The 22814-nt window shown below is 51.1% G+C and overlaps 1 protein-coding gene across 2 annotated transcripts; it reads left to right on the top strand.

Moving 5' to 3' along the window:
* Positions 76-22479, top strand: LOC102162747. 2 transcript variants are annotated; one of them, XM_021064790.1, is made up of 7 exons: positions 76-1982; positions 11373-12715; positions 14342-14486; positions 15427-15505; positions 19756-19884; positions 21898-22007; positions 22225-22479. In XM_021064790.1, the coding sequence occupies exons 2-7, from the start codon at positions 12543-12545 to the stop codon at positions 22414-22416; spliced, it is 828 nt and encodes a 275-aa protein (XP_020920449.1). In that variant the 5' UTR covers positions 76-1982; positions 11373-12542; the 3' UTR covers positions 22417-22479. The 2 variants fall into 2 exon arrangements, with proteins under 2 accessions (XP_020920449.1, XP_020920450.1); XM_021064791.1 differs by lacking the exons at positions 76-1982; positions 11373-12715 and adding exons at positions 13188-13730; positions 14045-14196.

The following is a 22814-nucleotide window of genomic DNA, read 5'->3' as shown; positions in this document are numbered from 1 at the left end:
CTGCCGGCCTACACCACAGCCACAGCAACGCAGGATCCAAGCCGCGTCTGTGACCTACACCACAGCTCACGGCAATGCCAGATCCTTAACCCACTGAGCAAGGCCAGGGACTGAACCCGCAACCCCGTGGTTCCTCGTCGGATTCGTTAACCACTGAGCCACGACGGGATCTCCCTGTTTGCTTTTTAGTGTGATCTGAGCAATAATCAGCCAGCTCTTTCTCATTAAGCCTGGTCTGTTACCAGCCAAGCAGAGCACAGCAGCACGTGCTTCGTATTCACAGTGGATGTTACACTGGATGTCACCATCCTTCTCAAGGTGCTCACCTTCTAGGTGGGCACCACCCCGGGCTGAGCAGGGAGGCGGCCACAGGACCCCTTGGCTGAGCAGAGCTAGCCTGGACAGGCCTGGAACCGGACAGGCGATGCTGTCCTGCCCTGTGTCTGAACTGTGGTGTAGAAGGAACATTCCACGGTGTCCATCAGCCCTGCGCTATGGTCTGAGCAGAGGCTGCAGCAGCACCTAACAGCCCAGGTGGGAGACAGACCATCCCTGACCACCAGGACAGCTCATGTGGAGCATCCAGGAAAGGAAGTCAGGAGGGGCCTGAGGGCCAGCGGGAAGGGTTGCTTTTGCTGGTTTTGTTCCCAGACTGCAGCATCTGCAAGCAGGGGAGTGGCAGCCAGGCGGACCGAACACCTGAGCCTCTCGTTAAGTCTACCCCCAAATGGACAGCCACCATCCCACTGAGCCAAGGCCCTGCACAGCGCCACGGGTGGGGAGAGTAGGATGGAAGAGGTCACAGGATGTGGAAAAGCAGGGAAAGTGGGTGGAGAAGCCGAGGGTCTGGAGGGAGAGGGTTTGGAAGGCCTGAAGGAAAAGGCTGGTCTGGAAGGACCCTTTGCAAGCCTGGCAGCGGCTCAGCTCACGGGACCCAGGACCCAGCTTCCCACAGCATCTTGGCCCACAGGGCATAAACAGGGCACACGCTGCTGGCCACAGCACTGGTTTCTGAACTGAGGGATGCCCGCACTGAACCAGATCCTCCATCTCGGTGCTTCAGGTAAAGGTCCCGGTTTAACTCCGAAGGCCAGTGGGATTTAGGGCTGGCGAGGGGTGGATCTGTGGGAATTGATCCATTTATCATGCCTGCCCCGCCCCCAGCCATTACCCAGCAACCGGCAGCTTTAGGCTTAAAAACCCTGAGCTGGGTTGAAATGCACCTTGCTGGGGGCTGCGGAGATAAAACAGGATTTAAAGGCAGTGCATTTTTCTAGCGGGCAACCTTATCTGGATTAATGGCTCTGGGTTTTCAGCCATGTGTGGATGGGAAGGATAATTAGCATTGCGTGTTACCTGAGATTACAGGGTTGTGTTCCAACTAAGGACTCCGCAAGAACCAAGCGGTTGTTAATATTTAATCAGTCTCTGGGCTTTACAATTGGATAAATGAGGTGTGTAATTACATAATTATAAAAGACATTTCCGGTAGAAAGGGAGGTATGGGTATTAATACTGAAGGTGAAGGCTGGTGGAAATAGCCCACTGAGTCATTTCAGAAACATTACCCAAGAAGGCCCTGGGAGGGGAGGGTCCCCCTTAGACTTGGCGAGCACAGGTTGAAGAATTCCTGCTGTAGCACACTGGGATCAGCAGCGTCTTGGTAGAGCTGGGACTCAGGTTCGATCCCTGGCCTGGCCCAGTGGGTTAAGGATCCCACATTGCCACAGCTGCAGCCTGGGTTGCAACTGTGGCTCAGATCTGATCCTTGGCCCGGGATCTCCATGTGCCATAGGGAGGCCACAAAAGAAAAAAAGAAAGAAAGAAAATCTCTTCCAACGAGGACTTTCTCTCTTCTTTCCGGGCTCCACATATGGAATATGAGTCCAGATGCTTTGTGGACTTAACAGATAATTCTCCCTGGAGTATTGAAACGGACCCCAGGAGACCAGCCACGGCATTTTCTTCACTGCATTCTAAAGGTGAGTGATGGTTAGTGGCTATAGGTGCTGGTGCATTTTTGGTTACTATTTTTTTTTTTTTTTTTTTTTTTTTTGCTTTTTATCATTCCTGCAACATATGGAAGTTCCCAGGCTAGGGGTCAAATCGGAGCTGCAGCTGCCAGCCTATGCCATAGCCACAGCAAGGCCAGATCTGAGCCTCATCTTTGACCTACACCACAACTCACGGCAATGCCGGGTCCTTAACCCACTGAGCACGGCCAGGGATCGAACCTGCATCCTCATGGATACTAGTCTGGTTCGTTAGCACTGAGCCATGACAGGAACTCCTGCTTAATATTATTTTAGGTTGATGTTTAGGAGGGCCTGACCTAAAATTGGACAGTGAAGCTCCATGCCACCTCTCTGGGGCTGCAGCTCCTCACCCTGGGTGGCACTTGTCAAGGGAGCAGCATTGTCCCCGTTAGAAGATGCTGCTGGCATCACTGCCTTCTCTGCCTGGTGGTCTGTTTCCTTCCTGATGCTTGTAGCTCCTTAGGGGAAAATGCCCTTTTCTAACCGGAGGTGGGGGTTGGGGAGGCGAGCAGCCAATTAGCTGAATATTCTTCCTCCAAGGCCCAGGCCTGCAAAACACAGTCAAGGGCCTGTTAAAAGCATCCAGCACATTTTGGAGTTCCCTTGCAGCTCAGAGAGTTAAGGACCTGGCATTGTTACTGCTGTGGCTCTGGTTACAGCAGTGGTGTGGGTTCGATCTCTGGCCCAGGAGGAGTTGTCTTGTGGTGCAGCAAGTTGAGGATCCGGCGCTGTCACTCTTGTGGCTTGTGTCCCTGCCATGGCGCAGGTTCAATCCCTGCCCCAGGAGCTTCCATATGCCTCAGACATGGCCCCCCCAAACCCTAAACACATTAATTCATGGGATCTCTGGCTCAAGAACTTCCACATGCACAGCCAAAAAAAAAAAAGTACCCAGCACACTTTAGCACCTGGGCTGGAGCTCTGATCGACCAGCAGGATGGCTCAGTGATATGCTCTGAATGTGCATGTGTGTGGAATTTATTATGGGAAAATCCATATCCCTCAAGGGCCATTTGTCAAAGGCGCAAACAAGCCTGCTCCCCTCGCTCCATTCCTGCATCCTCTAGGAATCACCTAAATTCACCCGTGCCAGTACCCAGAGATGCGTTCTTAGCAGCTAGGGACACAATCCCATCTTCCTGTCCTGTCTGGCCACCCAGCCTCAGTCTCATCCTCCTCCTCCAAGGCTTGGGGCCCCTAGGCCGTGCCTGCCTCTCTTCCTGGGCTAAAGGAAGCCTCTTTCAGGCCTCACCTGTCTAGCCGTGTCTATCAATACGTTCGGTGCTGGTAGGGAGCAGGGCCCTCCAAGGGTGCCCGGGCCTCCTCCGAGGGTGACAGCACAACTCTGGCAGATGAGTCTGGAGGTAGCAGGTGTCCCTTCACTTTGTGATTCAAAGGCTGCCCTCTCCCAGAGGCCTTTCCAGCCCCGCTAGAGAGAGGGCCCACCTCCCCTTGCCCAGGCCCCGCTGCCTTTGTGAGGCTGACTGGCCTGTTAGAAAACTCGGGCCCAGGAGCCAGACAGACCTGGGTTTGGAGTCTGGCTCTGCCTGTCACCATCGGTGTGAACCAGGGCGGGGGCTGGGTGACTGGCCTTCCAGTACCTTTACTTCCTCCCCTGCAGGATGGGTGCATTCTGCTTCAGCCGCAGGCTTGCGGGGAGGACAGGAAGCGTAGCCCAGAGCAGACACAATGGACACTGGGCTTTCCTCCCCTCAGTCCACCTTGGGTTATATATTGCTGCCACAGACCATGAGTTCCTTAAAAGCAAGGAGGGGATTTCCCATAGTGGCTCAGTGGATTAAGCACTCGACACTGTCTCTGTGAGGATGCGGGTTCGGTCCCTGGCCTCGCTCAGTGGGTTAAGGATCCGGCATTGCCGTGAGCTGTGGTGTAGGTCACAGACTCAGCTTGGATCTGGCATTGCTGTGGCTGTGCTATAGGCCGGCAGCTGCAGCTCCGATTCACCCCCTAGCCTGGGAACCTCTGTGTGCCGTGGGTGCGGCCAAAGCAAGGACGGATGTTTATCACACCTCTTCCAAACTGCCTGTTTGGGCATCATTTAAGCGATTGCTGTCATTTGCCTGGAGCTGGAGATAAAGGTGTTCCTTTGCAATGAGCTTCCCTAATGATCAGCGCTTTCACCATACAGGATGCCAGTGACAGAACCTCCAACTGCCTCAAACCCCAAATAAAGTGAGGACATGGAGGGGTGAGGTGGGGGGTTTTCTCACCCAACTGGAAAGTTCAGGCAGTGGTTCCAGTGTCTTGATGTTATCAAGGCTTCATCCAATTCCTGTCTGGTTTGCTGGGTTTATTCTCCAGAGATTCTGCCCATGAGTCAGGATGGACCAGGACTTAGAGCCCATGGCTTTGAAGAGCAGTGTCCCCAGCCGGCTAGCAAAAGGCCAGGACAGGGAGTTCCCATTGTGGCACAACAGGATTGGCAGCATCTTGGGAGTGCTGGGACACAGGTTCCATCCCTGACTTGGCACAGTGGGCTAGGAATCCAGCGTTGCTGACGCTGTGGCTTAGGTGGCAGCTACAACTTGGATCTGATCCCTGTCTTGGGAGCACTGGTATGCAGGTTTGATCCCCCACCCGGCCAATTGGGTTAAGGATCTGGTGTTGCTACAGCTGCGGCTTGAGTCTGAGACTCAGATCTGAGATCTGAGATCTGGTCCAGGAACTCCATAGGCAGTGGGGCACCCAAAAAAGGGGAAAAAAAGGCCAGCGCAGGTCCTAGGGCCCCAGGCATGGGCCTGGGCTGTGTGTCATCCCTGCCCAGGCCTTGATCAGACCCACTCTGGGTCTGGGGCAGGGGGCAGTGAGTAGAGAGCCCCAAGCACAGGGGAACACACGCCCTTTGGAGAAATGGCTCTTTCAAGGGAAGCATGCTGGACACGCAAAGGCAGAAGTCCATTCTGTGTAAATTAACTATAATTTTTAAAAATCTTAAAAATAAATAAAAGTAACATATGGCCATGTCAGAAAGACTTTGAAAATACAAAAAAAAGAAGAAAATTTTAATTATTATGAATTATATAAGCTATAAGTACTTTTTAAATAGACATAATTTAATAGTTACATTTGAAACTACATAGTATGAAAAAAAGTTGAGGAGTTCCCATCATGGCTCAGCAGAAATTAATCTGACTAGCATCCATGAGGTCACAGGTTCGATCCCTGGCCTCATTCAGTGGATTAAGGATCTGGCGTTGCCATGAGCTGTGGTGTAGGTTGAATATGTGGCTTGGATCCTGCGTTGCTGTGGTTGTGGTGTAGGTTGGCAGCTATAGCTCCAATTTGAACCCTAGCCTGGGAACTTCCCTATGTTATGGATGCAGCCCTAAAAAGACACACACAGACACACACACGCACACACACAAAGTTGAGTTGAAATTTTTTAAACTGCCAAACTTCAGCCAAGCGTTTTTTAAAATTAGAGCACAATTAGAGCTATTGGATCCTACAAGATCATTATAAATTAAAAAGATTATGAAATCAAAAAAAAAAAAAAAGAAGTCTGTTCCGGTAACATAGTCGCCAAAGCTACTTCTCATGTCCCCGCATCCAAGACAGACTTTGGACTAGAGTATGGCATCTTGCCCAGCCAAAGAGACTCCTGTTGGAAGGCCCTGGATGGGGTCCTAGAGGTTGGGGAGAGGGGGCCCTGATTCCATGAATCTTCTTTTATGAGCATGGCCACAGCTGTGGCATCTCTGCTTCTCCCAGGCCCTGGGGCAGGAATGACAGCCACCACCTGGAGAAGGGCCGGGCTGCAGGGATCTGGGAGCGGGAAGGGCCTGGATGCCTCCACTTCCCAGGCCCAGCTCCAGCCTGAACAAAGCTTATCAGGCAGATTCTTTTTCTCTCTGATTGAAATATTTATCAGGACGGTTCAAAGGCCATTGCAGCTCTGGAAATCGTTCCCAACACACTTACAAGGGCCAAAGCCACTCATCATGAAGCCTCGCTCTGGGCGTGGCTACCGTGGGGCTTGGCATCAGTACAGAGCTGATACCCGGGCACTGAGAGTAGCTTGGAGGTGGCACCACTGAGGAAGCAGCAGCCTTGAGGTCCTGATGGCCTGAGTGCCTGTCATGTATCATTTCCAGAAGCAGACACCCCATACCTCTCCTTTGAGCCTCGCAACGCTGCTGAGGGGGTGCCTTGGTCACCTGCCGCAGGTGAGGGGCTGAGGCTCACAGAGGTTGAGAAACTCACCTAGGACCATATGGCTAGCAGGTCAGAGGCAGACCTGGGCATGAACTGCTCAAATCGTGGCTTCCCTCTGTGCTTGCTCTGCTGCTCTGCCTTGGTGGACACTGCACTCAGAGTCGGAACTCAGCCACTTGGTCCCTTGGGGAGTCCCCATGCTTGGGCCCCCTGGGGTCCCATCCAGGTCTCCAAGTGGGGCCTTAGGCTGCTACAGAATCACCACTTGGCAGCTCCAAGGAAAACGGGGCCAGGCTCAGGGCTCGACAGTTGTTCTCCCTGCTCCCACGTGTCCCCCCAACACATACACACACGCACAGTTTCATACATACTCATACATACACTCACACATTTATCATGTTCACACGCATGCACACTTATATACACGTACACACTCATGCATTCACAATCCGTAACACGCATACATTCACACACACTAACATGCACACATACGTGCACACACAACACTCACATATGCACTTACATATGCACACTCACGCCTGCACACACATACACAGTCAACAGACATATACAGTCATACACATATACTCACACATATACACATGCATACACACTCACACACACACATACACAGTCACACACTCATAGCCACACACACATACACACATATACAGTCACAGACACATACACGTGTACACACACAAGCACATATACACATTCACATGTATGCATACTTATATACACATGCACACTTGTGCATTCACACATACATTCACACACACCAACGCATACACACATACTCGTGTGCACACACACTCTCACACTCACCTATGCACACACACACACAGTCACAGACATACACAGTCATACATACATGTATATAGATGTATACACACACACAGACACACACATACACTGTTCTGTCTCAGGCTGGGCAGCCCAGGTCTGTGTGGCCCTATGCCCACCTTGTCTCCTCCCTGGAAACTTCGCCCAGTCTCCAGCAGTAAAACGAGACTCCCAGGCCTTTGCAAAGACAGGAACATGGAAACAGGTACAAGTGGGGACAGGACTTGCGCTCCGCCACGCAGCTGGGCATAGAATCCAGTGCCCCATGGGCAGTGCCCCTTGCTCTGCCCCTCCTTACCTCCCCCGATAACCACCTGAATGTCCAACATGTCCTCAAATTGGATCCTGGGGTCTAACAGCTACCAGCAGCGCTGAGTAGCCCGGTCCCACCCCGGACTCAGTCTCCTTGGCCCACAGGTGACCCTGAAGGGCAGCCAGGTCACTTATGCTGCCTGAGGCTGGCTGAGCAGCCCCCAGAAATGAGTCTCCCCCTGGGAGCCGCCTCCTTCTGCCCCACACTTGCCCACCTCTGCCCCCGGGGAGATCACCCTTAAACCACTGAGAGGTGAACAGGACAGGTGGATGGGGGAGGCCACCCTGCAGCAGCCTGAGCCCAGACAGCCTGCAGCCCCAACCCAGCTTGGCTCCTGCCCTTGGAGCTGCTCAGAGCAGCAGAGGAGGCGCCCACAGCTGACCCAGGAGCATCAAATAGGTGCTCAGTTAAAAACATAAATTGGGAGTTCCCGCTGTGGCACAGTGATATCAGCAGCATCACTGCAGCACTGGGAGGCAGGTTCAATCTGGTTCACTGCCCAGCCTAGTCCAGGGGGTTAAGGATCTGGCATTGCCACAGCTGCAGCATAGGTCATAACTGCAACTCGGGCCTGATCTGTGGCCCCGGAACTCCATATGCTGCAGGGCAGCCAGAAAAGGGGAAAAAAAGATGTAAATTGTGCTGAGAATGCACACGTCCATAGGCAGGGCGCTGGAGTGACTGATGTGGGCCCCATTTTGAGTGGGGTTTTATGTATGTATTCCACTGAATGATATTCTGTTGAAACATGCATTGTGGCAAACCCCTGCATTGTGTAGGCTCCTTTGCAAACAGGACTCTTCAGGTAGAAACCTGCCCCATAACAGGGCAGGGACAGAGGGAAGAGCTTAGAAAGGAGGCAGACAGAACGAGTCATGAACCTGCATCCTCCTGGAACTGACCACCTGGGAGCGAGGCTCTGCCCCACTGATGGATCATGGCGGGAATCGGCTTCATCCATCCTTATGGGAGGATGTGATCCCACAGCCCAAGGCCCCTCCCCAGTTGCTCCCCACCTGCTCCCCCATCCCCCTCACCTCTCTGCATTGCTTTCCTCCTTTCCATATCACTTTCCATCTCCTGTCTATATCCTCATTTTCTCTCCCTCCACCTTCTTGAGAGACTTTTCAACACCAGAAGCTGCTTATGTAGCCCCTCTCCCACCCACCTTTCCTGCAACCTGTGTCCTCACCTCCCTGTGACATCCATAGACTAGACTCTGCAGATTTCTCCCCACCTCCATCCAGCCCCACAGCTGCATTCACTGTCTCTTCATCATCCCCAACACTGCCCCCTAGCTCTTCAAAGATGTTTTACAGGCAAAATGTCCCAAGAATTATAGAAAAATAGTGCATCTCCCATCCCCCAAAGCATCTAGGAAATTTCCTTCAGTTCTTTGGTAGAACACTTCCACTGCCAGAGTCAAACCATTTGTTTGCTTCTCATTTTTCTCCTCGTGCGAGAATGTAAGTGCTGAGAAAGCAGCAATGGGTTCTGCTTCTCTTCTGTGTCCCCAGGGCCTGGAAGGTGCCCAGCATAAAGCAGTGTCTCAAACCATTTGCTGAGGAGCGGAGGGAACTTGTCTTGACTTGGGTCAAGTTCAACAGCCTTGTGTTTAAACCATGTCACTCATTGGAGATGGGACTCTCCATACAAAATTCAGTGTTGTAATGCGGCCTCTGAACTTGGGTGAACTTAAGAGATTCCAAGGGAAGATGTCCCCTTAATCTCCTTTAAAAAACAGAGAGTCTGCCGGTTAACTCTGGCCATTGTCAGCATTGTCACCATCCTGTGCTCCTGGATGGGGGCAGCTAAGATGCTTTTGGCAGAGAGGGACAGGGGTCCAACAGAACTTCCAGCGGGAACTAAGAAGCCACACTAGCCAAGTTCATTCTGGGCCTTTTGCTTTAAAAGTGTCGACATCCAGGAGTTCCCGTCATGGTGCAGTGATTAACAAATCCGACTAGGAACCATGAGGTTGCGGGTTTGATCCCTGCCCTTGCTCAGTGGGTTAAGGATCTGGCGTTGCCATGAGCTGTGGTGTAGGTTGCAGACGCGGCTCGGATCCTGCATTGCTGTGGCTCTGGTGTAGGCTTGGCAGCTACAGCTCTGATTAGACCCCGAGCCTGGGAACCTCCATATGCCGTGGGTGCGGCCCTAGAAAAGGCAAAAAGAAAAAAAAAAAAAGTGTGGACATCCAGCTTTCCATCGAGAAGACCCCGCATAGGAGGCAAATGCTCATCTGGGGATTCCTCTGGAAATTCTCCAGAATTTGGTTAACGGTAAACATAGCTCTAGAGAGTAATGTTTCAAAGGATGCTTGTCTGTCCTGGATGTTAACTGGGTTGAATATTTCTGCCCTGACTTTTCGGAGTTTGTTCCTTAAAAATATTCCCAAATAGGAGTTCCCGTCGTGGCGCAGTGGTTAACGAATCCGACTAGGAACCATGAGGTTGCGGGTTCGCTCCCTGCCCTTGCTCAGTGGGTTAACGATCCTGCGTTGCCGTGAGCTGTGGTGTAGGTTGCAGACGCGGCTCGGATCCTGTGTTGCTGTGCCTCTGGCGTAGGCCGGTGGCTACAGCTCCAATTCAACCCCTAGCCTGGGAACCTCCATATGCCGAGGGAGCAGCCCAAGAAATAGCAACAACAACAACAACAACAAAAGACAAAAAGACAAAAAAAGACAAAAAAAAAAAAATTCCCAAATATATGAATGGGGGAAAGACTCTGAATAAAAAGTTCAATCCAAAATTTCATTTAAACAGGAGTTTCCTGGTAGTTCAGTGGGTTAAGGACCTGGCATTATCAATGCTGTGGCCTCGGTTACAGCTGGGGCATGACTTTGATCCCTGGCCCAGGAACTTTTGCATGCTGTCGGTGTGGCCAAAGGAAAAAAAAATAGTTGTTTTCTAGGCTGGAGGTGAAGGACTTACCCAGATGAAAGGGAGATGGGAAAAGTGGACTAAATTGGCAATAATAGGCCATTTCTAACCCCAGCTCTTTCAGTAAAGACAGGCACAAGGGTGAGAGCAAGTTTTAAAGCTAGATTCTCGGAGTTCCCATTGTGCTGCAGCAGGTTAAGAACCTGACAGTGTCCGTGGGATGTGAGTTCAATCCCTGGACTCACTAAGGGATTGAAGTGGGCTAAGGATCCAGCATTGCCATAAGCTGCAGCATAGGTTGCAGATGCAGCTTGGATCCTGCATTGCTGTGGCTCTGGCATAGGCCTGCAGCTGCAACTCTGATTCAACCCCTAGCCTGGGAACTTGCACAGGCCACAGGTGCAGCCATAAGAAGAACAAACAAACAAAAAGGTGCATTCTCCCAAGGTAAGTCAAGGGTCATCTTTCTGATACCAGTTTTCAATGTGTGGTTGTTGTTTTTTTCTTTTTTTAATAGATGGGTGAATGGGTGTCCACAACACCAGCCTAATCTCCAGAGGTGTCACATGAGCTCAAAGCTGACAGGGACTCTTCACCAAAACCTAGATGACTATTTGGATGCATAATTTGGAAAGGGAGACAGTGCCCAGTTGGTCTGTTTTATAATGTATCTGCGTAAGGGGAATGAGAGGCAGGAAAGAGGTTTTAAAAATACACCCATCTCCTTCAGAGACTTGGGTTATAAAAGCATAGGTTTCGCTTTCAGGAGTCTCTGAAGTTGGAAAGTATGAATTACATACCCTCATTAAAACTTTTTATGTTAAACTTAAAGAGTAAAATTAGAAGTCATGTTAAGGCTCCCGCCATCCAACAACTGGCCAACAGATGTTGGAACCTCATGGTTAAGAGATTACATGGTTTGAGCTGACAATTTACTCTATGTGTCCTTGGCAGAGAGGAGGTGTAACAAACATATTTTCAGACCCAGAAAATATGCAGCTCTTGGAAAAGGGACGTGCAAATCGGCCTGCCTGCAGTGCTTTCAGAGCTGCACATTTTCCCAGTAAACGGCTATTTCGGAGAGTTAGGATTACTGGGGTTTTTTTTTTTCATTCCTAGGAATGAAGAGTTAATCTTATCCAAGTTCAGAGCCAGAAACCTGTCCTATAAAATCCCAGCAAAGACCGACATTCTTTCCAACTTCCTTACTGGCCATGGAGCTACGTTTTCCAGTGATGTACAAGCTAAGTGGCCATCAGGCAACGGGGAGCCATTTGTCAGGTCACTGCCTTAGGGTTTCTGCGGTCCCCTGCTGGGGACAGCTCTCCTGGTGTGCGGGTCTCTCTGGGGGGAAAATGCTGCTTGGGGTGGGGGGCATGAAGAGGGAAACTTGAAGGGCTGGGAGGGAACAGGGGGCTGTCCTGGTTTACAGGACACTGGGAAGTCACAGCTTTGGTCCCCTGCAAAGGCGCCCAGTACACTGGTGGAAAGGGTGCAGGCTTCAAGCCTGCAAATTTGACCTCTGCGCCTCCATACCGCAAACCATCAGGAAGAAGAAAAGTTGCAAAGAGAGCTGTGAACAAAGGGAGCGGGAGAGGGTGCAGCCAGGGTCCCCGTCAGGGATGCGTGCAGGGCGATGGGCCATGTTCCTACCCCGTGGTCCTCTTCGGTGAGTAGAAGGGGGAGGTGAGCCAGGATTCTGCCCACTCTGAACAGCCAGGCACCTTTCTTTCTTCCAGATTGCTTGCAGCACTGGAATTCTTTCTTTCGGGAACCGGCAGGGTGCCACTGTTTTTCTGGTTTCCAGGGTGTGCCCCATGCGTTACCCAGGATGGATGGGGAATGAGGCCACGCTGAAATGTCCCTGCGAAATGTCCACACAGCCGCCTGGCCTTGAAAGAAATGGCAGATCCCAAGGAACCACCTTCAAGGCAAAATCTAGGGGGTCCACTCCCTCCACTCCTGTGCCCTCAACAGAGGTTTTGCTCAGGCTAGAAATGTGCAAACTGGGAAGTTTAACCAGGGGTCAAGGGTGAATGCCTTGCTTGCCTAACAAGCATCTAACGAACATCCACTGTGTGCCAGGTTCTAAGCCAGCCCCAGAGCAGGGACGCTCACAGGCCAGTGGGGAGACCCACCTGACCCCAGGGGTCTCTGCCTGCTCTGAGATGGGGCAGGAGGCAGAGCGATTCCCCCCTTGCCCATCTGCCACTTAGTGTCCCAGCCTGTCTTCTGCCAGCCCACGATTGGCAAACCTCCACCTGCCCTGTCACCTGACTGCTTCTCAGGATGTCTCCCGTTCTCCAGGCTTCTCTAGGGTCCCGGCCAGAAGAGGAGACTGTCCCCATGTCACCACTCAGAGCTTTGCCCCAGTGCCTGCTCCTGATGGCTGAGATCCAGAAAGCTGTGACTCTGGCGAACTTCCTGGGGACACGGGCAACACCAGGGCCAGATACCTGCGGGTCTGCATTTTGAAAACTGCAATCTGCGACTATAAGAGTCCCCTGTGTTTGAAGAGCACGTGTCTCCCTCACACCCAGGGCGGGCAGGGTTTTCAGGTGGCAGAGCCGCCGTGACAGGCAGTAGGTGCCCAGCTGGAGAGTGACTGAAATGGGCGAAATCTCTGCTCCTCCTCCCAGGGAAGCCAGCAGATGTTGACAGCACAGAGGGAAACAGTGGTTTATGAGAAGGGGATGGAGTTCCTGTTGTGGCTCAGCAGGTTAAGAACCCAACTAGGGTCCATGAGGATGTGGGTTTGATCCCTGGCTTTGCTCAGAGGGTTAAGGATCTGGCATTGCCCTGCGCTGCGGTATAGATCCTAGATGCGGCTCAGAACTGGCGTTGCTGTGGCTGTGGTGTAGCCCGGCAGCTGCAGCTCCAATTTGACCCCGAGCCTGGGAACTTCCATGTGCCATGGGTGCTGCCCTAAAAAGACCAAAAAAAAAAAAAAAAAAAAAAAAAGAGGAGGGGAAGAGGGGAAACTGTTATGGAGGAAAATGTATCAAGAAAGAGGAGAGCACACTTCGTGGTCATTGTAAATAGAGTGATCATGAAGGGCGTGGTTAGAGCATGAATTTGGGGGTGAGAAGCAGCCTTTCAGATGTCTGGGAAGCTCACTGCCAGTGGAGGGACAGAGTGCCTGCGGTTGGAGCCTGTGGGCTAGAGGGAGGAGGAAGGGGTAGGATGTGAGGCTGGGGGTGCAGCAGGCAGGTCACAGGCCGGTGCTCTGAGTTGGGTAGGGCCTAGGGATGGCACAGGGTGAGGGCCCCGCTCTGAGGAGCAAGAAACAAGGGCAGGCGCCACAGCAACAATTCAGGCAGAAGGAAGCCTTCTGATCCTGACTGTGTGGAAGAAAGAAATCAAGGTCAGTGTCAAGGGCAGTGGCCCGGGGAACATGGGAGGGAAGGGTGGGCATCAGCTAGTGGGGAGCGGGCCTGGTATGGGGCAGTTGGGGTGAAGTTTGAGACATGCATTAATATCCACGTGAGCGGGAGTTCCCGTCGTGGCGCAGTGGTTAACGAATCCGACTAGGAACCATGAGGTTGCGGGTTCGGTCCCTGCCCTTGCTCAGTGGGTTAACGATCCGGCGTTGCCGTGAGCTGTGGTGTAGGTTGCAGACGTGGCTCGGATCCCGCGTTGCTGTGGCTCTGGCGTAGGCCGGTGGCTACGGCTCCGATTCAACCCCTAGCCTGGGAACCTCCATATGCCGCGGGAGCGGCCCAAGAAATAGCAACAACAACAACAACAAAAAAAAAAAAAAAAAAAAAAAAAAAAAAAAAAAAAAAAAATACATCCACGTGAGGATGTCAGGTGAGCAGGAGTTTAGAGCAGACCGAAGGCTGGACCTCAGCACAGAGAAGTTTCCTAGGCGCCCGGATGGCCCACACAGAGGAGGGGCTTGCGGCTACAAGAGGCCTGAGGCTGAGCCCTGTGGGCAGATGAGGTTAGATCCACGTTCCCTCCCACAGTTCCGGGGAGTCTCTTGGTCAAGACTTCGTAAGGGGGTCTGCCTGGCCCTCTCCCAGCTCCTGGGGTCTTGGGAGCCAGGCCCCCAGCCCCTTTCATCTTGTCTACTGGGCTTTTTCCAGGCCAGGAAGCAGTCGTCATGGCCTGACACCAAGTGCCACATGGGGCCAGGTGGGCAAGAATCTGCCTACTGACTCACCCAACCAGCCAATGTTGCCAGCCAGACAGCGGCACCCCCTGCCACCTTGGCTGCAGGAGCAAAGGCAGGTCAGTCACTGCCCAGCATCTGCAATTCTACACAAAATGGTCCCTTTATGCCCTGGGGATCCTAAGCAGCAGGTCAAATAGGCTTCACACCAAAGCTCCGAACCCATGCTCTCTCCTGGGCCAGACCCTAGGACGAAGCATCTAGAAGTTTCCAGAAGGTTCCTCAGCCCCTCCCCACTCCTGGCCTCTCCCCACTGGGCAGCGGGAGTTCAGGCTACATTCCCAGAATGCTTCCTCAGGCCTGGAGCCACATCTCTGAAACCCCGGTGCCGGGAGATCCCTCCATTCCTGTTTTTCTAGAGGAATCTGGTCACCTCAGTCCACACTGAAAATAGTTAACTGTGGAAAATCCACATGTCCCAGTGTTTGTTTTTGTTTGGAGCCTGACATTAGGAAGGCTATACATCCTAAACCTTTCCCTGGGTGGGCAGTGAGGGGCCAAGGGGTTAAAAAACCAGGTCTCCCCAACTGTGAAATGGGACTAATCCCTGTCGCTGGCTCATGGGGTTAATGAGTTAAGAAGTGTCAAGTTCTTAGAATAGCGTCTGACACATCAAGCGCCCTCACTAAACCCCGGTGATGTTATTACCCCCTGCAGGAGTGTGACCCATGGCGGAGCCTAAACCAGGCTTCATCAGAAAATAGAAAGCTCTGCATGATTCAGGCCTGCCCACCCCGCCTGCCCAGGCCTGTGTCACACTGAACTGCAGTGTAAAGGGGTCCGATGGGGACGTCTCACGAGTGACAAAAGTTTCTCTCTTTTGCATTTTCGTTGAGACACAGCTTCCCCAGGGGTACAGGGAGCAGTATGGATTAAGAGCATCTTGGCCAATGAATGAAATCCTGGTTTTGGAAAATTCAAAGGTTCAGAGGCCAGATCACAAGGCAGTCAGGTGGGCAGAAAATTGTCCTCATGCTGGCATTTTCTTCTCATCCGCAGACTTTCCTACATGTCCTCAGGCATCTGTCACTTTCAGAAACCATCAGTCAGGCTTTGCCAGCAGTCCTGGACACAGAAGGTGGGTTGCGAAGACCCAAGGAACACATGTTCATTGCTGATTCTTTTTTTTTTTTTTTTTGTCTTTTTTAGGGCTTCACCTATGGCATATGGAAGTTCCTGGGCTAGGGTTCAAATCAGAGCTGCAGCTGCCAGCCTACGCCACAGCCACAGCAACGCAGGATCTGAGCTGAGTCTGTGACCTACACCACAGCTCACCGCAACCCCGCATCCTTAACCCAACCGCAACCTCATGGATACTAGCTGGGTTCTTTACTGCTGAGGCACAGCAAGAATGCCTCATTGCTGTTGTTTTGAGAACCAGCTGAGCTTGTGTGGCTCAGCCCCCTCCCCCGGGTTGCTGGCTGGATGGGACTCTGGGTGGGTAGTGTATGCTGAGACTGTGACCTGAAGCCACACCTACCCAGCTCCAGGGACCAGCTCCGTCCCACAGTTGGGGGACATTCTTTCCTATGGGGAGCCCAGAATTTTCCTGGGCATCTCCATGGGCCTGCTGGTACTTGTGTCATTTCTGCTCCCACATTGTAAACTTTCACAGTCAAACATTTGCTGGAGCCCCTGGGGCTCCCTGCCTAAGCCTTCGCTGAAGCAAAAACATCCAGGACAGCATTGATTTGAGGTTCTAGTTCACGTTTTTTCTAATAAATGTTAAAACAAAAACATAACTATTAAAATAAAACATGCTTGTCTAGAGTTCCCACTGTGGAACAGTGGAATAGGCAGTGTCTCTGTAGCTCCAGGACGCAGGTTCCATCCCCAGCCCAGCAGAGTGGGTTAACTATCCAGCCGTTGCTGCAGCTGCTGTATAGGTTGCAGCTGTGGCTCAGATCTGACGCCTGGCCCAAGAACTCCATATGCGTGGGGCAGCCAAAAAAGAAAACAAACAAACAAAAAATAAAATATGCTTTACAGCTGAAATTGACAGAACATTGTAAGTCAACTATACTTAAAAAAATTTTTTTAATTAAAAATTAAACATGTTTGTCCGGGCAACACCAGTGTCACCCAGCTTGCCTCAAATGGACCGTCCTCACCCTTTGGGACAAAGAAAGTAAACAGGATGGAACTCAGACCAGAGCCAGATAAATTTCTTTTTTTTTTTTTTTTTTTTTTTTTTCTTTTTAGGACCACTTCCATGGCATATAGAAGTTACCAGGCTAGGGGTCGAATTGGCGCTACAGCTGCCAGCCTACACTATAGCCACAGCAACATGGGATCCAAGTGGCACCTGAGACCTACACCACAGTTTGCAGCAGAACTGGATCCTAACCCACTGAGTGAGGCTAGGGATGAACCCACATTTCCATGGATCCTAGTAGGTTCATTAACCACTGAACCAGGAAGGGAACTCCTCATCTTTCTTAAAAAGTAAATTGAATAGAACTTTAAAGAATTATTTTCTCCTGGCATTCCTTAATAACTTAATTTCTATATTCTTCAGAGAGATACTGTCATTATTGATTGAATAGGGGTTTCTGGTTGTATATGCATTTTTATGTCCAAATACAGTTTTCACATTAAAAACATTGGCTTGGAGTTCCCGTCGTGGCTCAGTGGTTAACGAATCCGACTAAGAACCATGAGGTTGCAGGTTCGATCCCTGGTCTTGCTCAGTGGGTTAAGGATCTAGCGTTGCCGTGAGCTGTGGTGTAGGTCGAGGACACGGCTCCAATCCCGTGTTGCTGTGGCTCTGGCCGTAGGCCAGCGGCTACAGCTCTGATTCGATCCCTAGCCTGGGAACCTCCATATGCCATGGGAGTGGCCCAAGAAAATGGCAAAAAGACAAAAACAAAAACAAAAAACAAAAAAAAAATTGGCTTTAGGAAGTTCACCTCGTGGCTCAGCAGAAATGAACCCAACTAGTATCCATGAGGACAAACGTTCAACCTCTGGCCTCGCTCAGGAGCTTAAGGATCCTGCCGCAAGCTGTGGTGTAGGTCACAGATGCAGCTCAGATCTGGCGTGGCTGTGGCTGTGGTGAAGGCTGGCAGCTGTAGCTCCGATTCAACCCCTAGCCTGGGAACTTTCATATGTCACACCTGCAGCCCTAAAAAAAGAAATACAATAATAAAATAAAACTAAACATTGGGTTTAAAGAAATGCAGGAGGCTTTCACTGCCAGACCTGAGAGGGTCCTTAAACCATTAAAGAACCCTATTTGAGACATGAGTCAATGGAGGCTCTGGGGTGGTTGAAGGGGACTCTTTGCAAAACAAAGTGACAGGGCAGTCCTCTTCATGGCTCAGTGGTTAACAAACCTGACTAGGATCCATGAGGATGCAGCATGCAGGTTCCATCCCTGGCCTTGCTCAGTGGGTTAAGGATCCGGCATTGCGATGAGCTGTGGTGTAGGTTGAAGACAAAGCTCAGATCCTGCGTTGCTGTGGCTGTGATGTAGGCTGGCAGCTGTAGCTCTGATTTGACCCCCTGGCCTGAGAATTTCCATATGCCGTGGATACAGCCCTAAAAAGCAAAAACCCCCAAGGTGACAGGCTCATTCCCCACTAGTGCTCCCCCCAGCCCTTCCCAGAAGCCTCACCCACTGCCTTGCCTTTTCTGGGATCCCAGCCCCCACATGCCAGAGGCCTGTCTCTGGCTCTCCCTGGCCTCCTGGGAGCCCTGTGTGCCCTCAAGCTTGGGTACCTCCTGGCTGCTCTCCAGGCCTTCTCCTGTGATCCCCCTATGTCTAGTGTAACCCACCTTCACAGACGCTCCCCGAGGCCCACCCTATCGACACAAAGGGGGCTGAAATCGGTTCCAGCCTTGCACAGCCACACTTGACCTTGGGGGTGGCCCTCTGGCCTCAGCCCCCTCCATCATGCTCTCAGGGCTGTCCAGGGTCTTTGGCAGGACCTTTCTGGAATTGTCATTCCAGAGGTGGGAGGCCTTGGTGTCTGGCCAAGGGGACCAGACCCCGAGGGGAGATGTCTGCTCCGTCTGGGGGTTTTGTTAAATGCCCTGGAGCTGGGACTCTTTCAGCTGGTCTCAAAGTTGGGGTCCATGGCTCGTGTTCCTTGAGATGGCCTCAAGAACAGTCTCTGTCATCCAGGTACAGGTAGTTTGGGCAATATGCAGGCTATGATGGCCCTTTGGAGCATTGCATTTTTTTTTTTTAATGCCTTCACTTGTGGCATATGGAAGTTCCCAGGCTAGTAGTCAAATCAAGGCCTACAGCACAGCCACAGCAATGAGGGATCCAAGCTGCGTCTGCGACGTACACCACAGCTCACAGCAATGCCAGGTCCTTAACCCACTGAGCAAGGCCAGGGTTTGAACCCACATCCTCATGGATACTAGTCAGTTTTGTAACCCTCTGAGCCACAACAGAAACTCCCCATTGCATTTTTATTTATTTGTCTATTTATTTTGTATTTTGTCTTTTCACGGCCGCACCTGTGGCATATGGAGGTTCCCAGGCTGGGGAGTCTAATCAGAGCTACAGCTTCCAGCCTACGCCACAGCCACAGCAACACGGGATCCGAGTCGAGTCTGCAACCCTCACCACAGCTCAGGCAACACCAGATCCTTAATCCACTGATCAAGGCAGGGATTGAACCCACAACCTCATGGTTCCTAGTCGGATTCGTTTCCGCTGCGCCATGATGGGAACTCCCCCATTGCATTTTTTTTAATGGAGATTTTTTTCTTTATTAAATTTAAGACTTGGGTACATGAAATAAAATCCATTTCTGGGGAAAAACAATCAAAACCCACAATAGGGTAAAAAAAGAAAGTGAACACTATCTGGGCCATATCAGAACCCAGAGCAGAGCTTTTAAAGAACTCCAGATAAGTCAGAAGTGGAGAAATTTGTTCAGCCCCACACACTCCCTGATTGGATCCCAAAATCTATTCCTTAAAGACTCTAGTGGGGAGCCCTGGATTCTGTTAAGGTCCCTCCAGCTCCATACCCCCAATGTCCCTTTTTCTCTGATCTGGTGGCAAAATTTGTCTCAAAATTTGGGACAGATTGATTTTTCAGTGACGGTAACACTTTCTGATAAATGCGGTTAAAGCCATTTCTCCCCCCTCCCCCGCCCACCCTCTCCTGTAAGAAACTTAACTACAGGGGGAGAAATGGCCTCAAATGGAAGTAAACAGCTGGAGCTGATGAATTCCAGAAACAAGTATTCCTAGAAGCGTTTATGGAGGAAGGGGGGTGCTGGGAGAAGGAGAGAGAGAGATGAATGCCGTGGAGGTTATGTAAATATAATTATTTCTAAGTAGAATACCTTCAATATTTTCCATTAGGTAGCGGGGAGGTCATTGTGAGGCCAATTGTCCAAATATGGCTGCTCATTCCTCTGAGTCAGCAAAATATATTAACAACAACAACGAAAAAGATCTGTGGGAGAGAAAAATTTCCTGCCACATATTCTGGTAAGTATCTCTAAATGTATGGAATCTTATATTTAGGGCTGTGGTTTGCAAACATCTTTTCCAAGTGTGAAAAAAACCTCCTTTCAAAGGAAACGTGACTCAAAACGCCTTCCCACAACCCCCAGTCCAGCCTCAGGAAACCCCAGGAATTCAAGTCTGGGTGTTTTGAGGGCTGACCTCAGACTAGAAACTACTCTTCATCTGGGAGTTAGTTAGAAATGCAGCCTCTGGGCCGGACCTGCCCCATCGGAGGCTGCATTTTCATACCGACTCCAGGGGCTTTGTATGCACCTTAAAATTGAAGAGGCAGATCGAGGGGATTTACTCTTGAAAATTTCTTCCTCTGTTGGATCATTCTAAATACCTGGATGAGGCGTCTTGAAAATTAGTCTGGAAATTTCCAGCTCCCAACCCAGGTACCGCTCTAAGTAGGGTAATCCAGGGTAACTGTGTCATCTGCTAGACGGCTTCTTCTAGTTTGTCAAATCTAAAGTGTACCCCTCCTCTCGCAGAAATGGCACAGGAAGAAGTGACGGTGCCTTGGAAAAAGGCAAGAGAAGAGAGAGAGTAAAATGGTTAAAAGTAGAGGGTGTGAACCTGAGTTCCAGGGGCTTGAACTCAACACTTCCACCTCCTGCTTTGGGTAGACTCGGGCAAGTTAATTAAAGTCCTGTGCTATTTGTCCCCATCGTCAAAGGGGGATGGGGGTGGTGAGGATGATGATGGTACCCATGGTGATGATAATAATGATGGGGATGAAAATGGTACCCAGGATGATGATGATAATGATGAGGATGAGGATGAGGATGGTTCCCTTGATGATAACCATGGTGAGGATAAGGATGGTACCCATGATGATAATAATGATGGGGATGAAAATGGTACCCAGGATGATGATGATAATGGTGAGGATGAGGATGGTACCCATGATGATGATGATAATGGTGAGGATGAAGATGGTACCCATGATGGTGATGATAATGGTGAGGATGAGGGTGGTACCCATGATGGTGATAATAATGATGGGGATAAAATGGTACCCGGGATGATGATGATAATGGTGAGGATGAGGATGGTTCCCTTGATGATAACCATGGTGAGGATGAGGATGGTATCCATCAAATGACTGATAGGCAGGAGGCACCTGGAATTGTCAAGGCAGCTGGTAAGGGCTTTTACTCCTGATTAAGTAGGATCTACACCTGTGTCCTGGGCCATGCTTGTCAAGCACCTGAGTTGTGAACCCTGCTGGCCTAGGGGGGTAGCCTGGGCCTGGGTGCATGCAGGGCCTCCTGGGCAGCCCCTCCACAGGGTGGTGCTGGCCCCCAGGAGCCTTTCTGCATGATACGGAGAGCCTCTGCCACCTCTCTGCTCTCTTGGCACCATGAACCACTTGGTCTCAACCCAGCGATCTGCTCTTATAAATAGGAGAGGAGATAAAAATAGAAAAGTTGTGGAAAACTGACACAGGGAATTAGGTCACCCTAGAAATGCCAAGACATCAGCAAAGCTTCTGATTAGCAAGGGTTTAATACTGCGACCTCTGATGGCTGCCAGGCCCTGGACGTGTAGGCTGAGAATTCCAGATGGAACAGGCCTGAAGGGATGCCCCAGAAGCAACCCTCTATCTCGCCACCCTCCATATTCATGTTCCTATGAAACTGCTCTGTTTGGGGTCAGAAAAGCAGCAGCAGAAACCAGGGGGGAAGCATAAGGCAGGAAGATGGGCTGACATGATGTGGATTCAGTTAAACTTGAGTTTGAGTTTGGGTCCAATTGCACCTTAATTCTTGCCTCCGAGGCAAATTCCACAGGCCACCTGTGGACGGAACCCTTTTCTTCTCTGGTGGAGATGCCAGGACTCTGTATGGGACCCAGAGCAATGGCCAGTGGCTGGTCCTCCTGGGTGAAGTAGGGGAGCAAACGGGTGAGAAGCATCTCAGCCTCAGAACATGGCACACTCTTCAGTGCCTGACTCCGGGACATTAAACTTCCATCCTATTTGGAACGCAGGCCCCTTGATGACCCCAAAGGAGTGTCGTGTGTCCTTTGCGGGGGTCAGGAAGGATGAGAAAGCAGACCCAGCCCTGGTTCTGCGGCCGTTGGCTCAGCATCACCGCCAGGTGGGTTTCTGTGACTGAACCATCATCTCCCCATGTTGTCTCCACATCAGAGAAGGACACGGTTCAGGCTGCTTCCACACATGACTCCACAAGGGTTTGCACTTTCTCTTGTTCATTCCCAACCTGCCCGAGGTCCTGGAGGGAGTTGGCCTAACCAGGGATCAGGGGACGTGGCGAGGGACCACAGTGTGGGTCTTTATGTGACTTCATCTCACAGGGAGCCATGAAGCCTGTGCTGGGACCTCTGGGGACAGAGCCACACTGGCCTCCCACCTCCCTCCCCCAGAACCATGGCCAAAACCCCCTCCTGAGGACCAAGACTCCTGCCACCATCCGGTACCGTCTTGATCCTTTGGGCCATATACACATACCACACACTACAGTCTGCTGCTCAGTTTTTCTGCCCTAAGTGGACTCACATTTTCACTTCAATAAATTAGTTCATAGAGAAGTTAACCATTGCTGCACTAAACAGGAAAGTGGTATCATTGATCGGACCTAGATGTTACTAGAAAAAAAATGCCATGGGAGTTCCCACTGTGGCACAACAGGATCAGTGGCATCTTTGCAGTGCCAGGAAGCAGGTTCAATCCCTGGCCCGGAGCAGCGGGTTAAAGGAACCAGTGTTGCTGCAGCGGTGACTTAGGTCACAACTGTGGCTCGGATCTGATCCCTGGCCCGGGGACTCCATATGCCAAGGGGAGGCCAAAAAAGTACCAAAAAGGAAAAGGAAAGAAAAGAAAAACAGTGCCAGGAGTGCAGTGGTGTCCTCACAGTGTAGCTGCTGCCTGGGCCTGCTCTCTGCTC

The sequence above is a fragment of the Sus scrofa genome, chromosome 10 (genome assembly GCF_000003025.6).
Source record: "Sus scrofa isolate TJ Tabasco breed Duroc chromosome 10, Sscrofa11.1, whole genome shotgun sequence".
NCBI classification, from domain to species: Eukaryota; Metazoa; Chordata; class Mammalia; order Artiodactyla; family Suidae; genus Sus; species Sus scrofa.
This window is presented reverse-complemented; position numbering and strand designations above follow the sequence as displayed.

Excerpts from the sequence above, each read along its gene's own strand:
- LOC102162747 (XM_021064790.1), top strand. The coding sequence starts at position 12,543 with ATGTCTCCCGTTCTCCAGGCTTCTCTAGGGTCCCGGCCAGAAGAGGAG. Across the intron at positions 14,487-15,426 it reads GGCTGCAGGAGCAAAGGCAG|ACTTTCCTACATGTCCTCAG; the intron begins GTCAGTCACTGC and ends TCTCATCCGCAG. Across the intron at positions 15,506-19,755 it reads AGCAGTCCTGGACACAGAAG|GTAGCGGGGAGGTCATTGTG; the intron begins GTGGGTTGCGAA and ends ATTTTCCATTAG.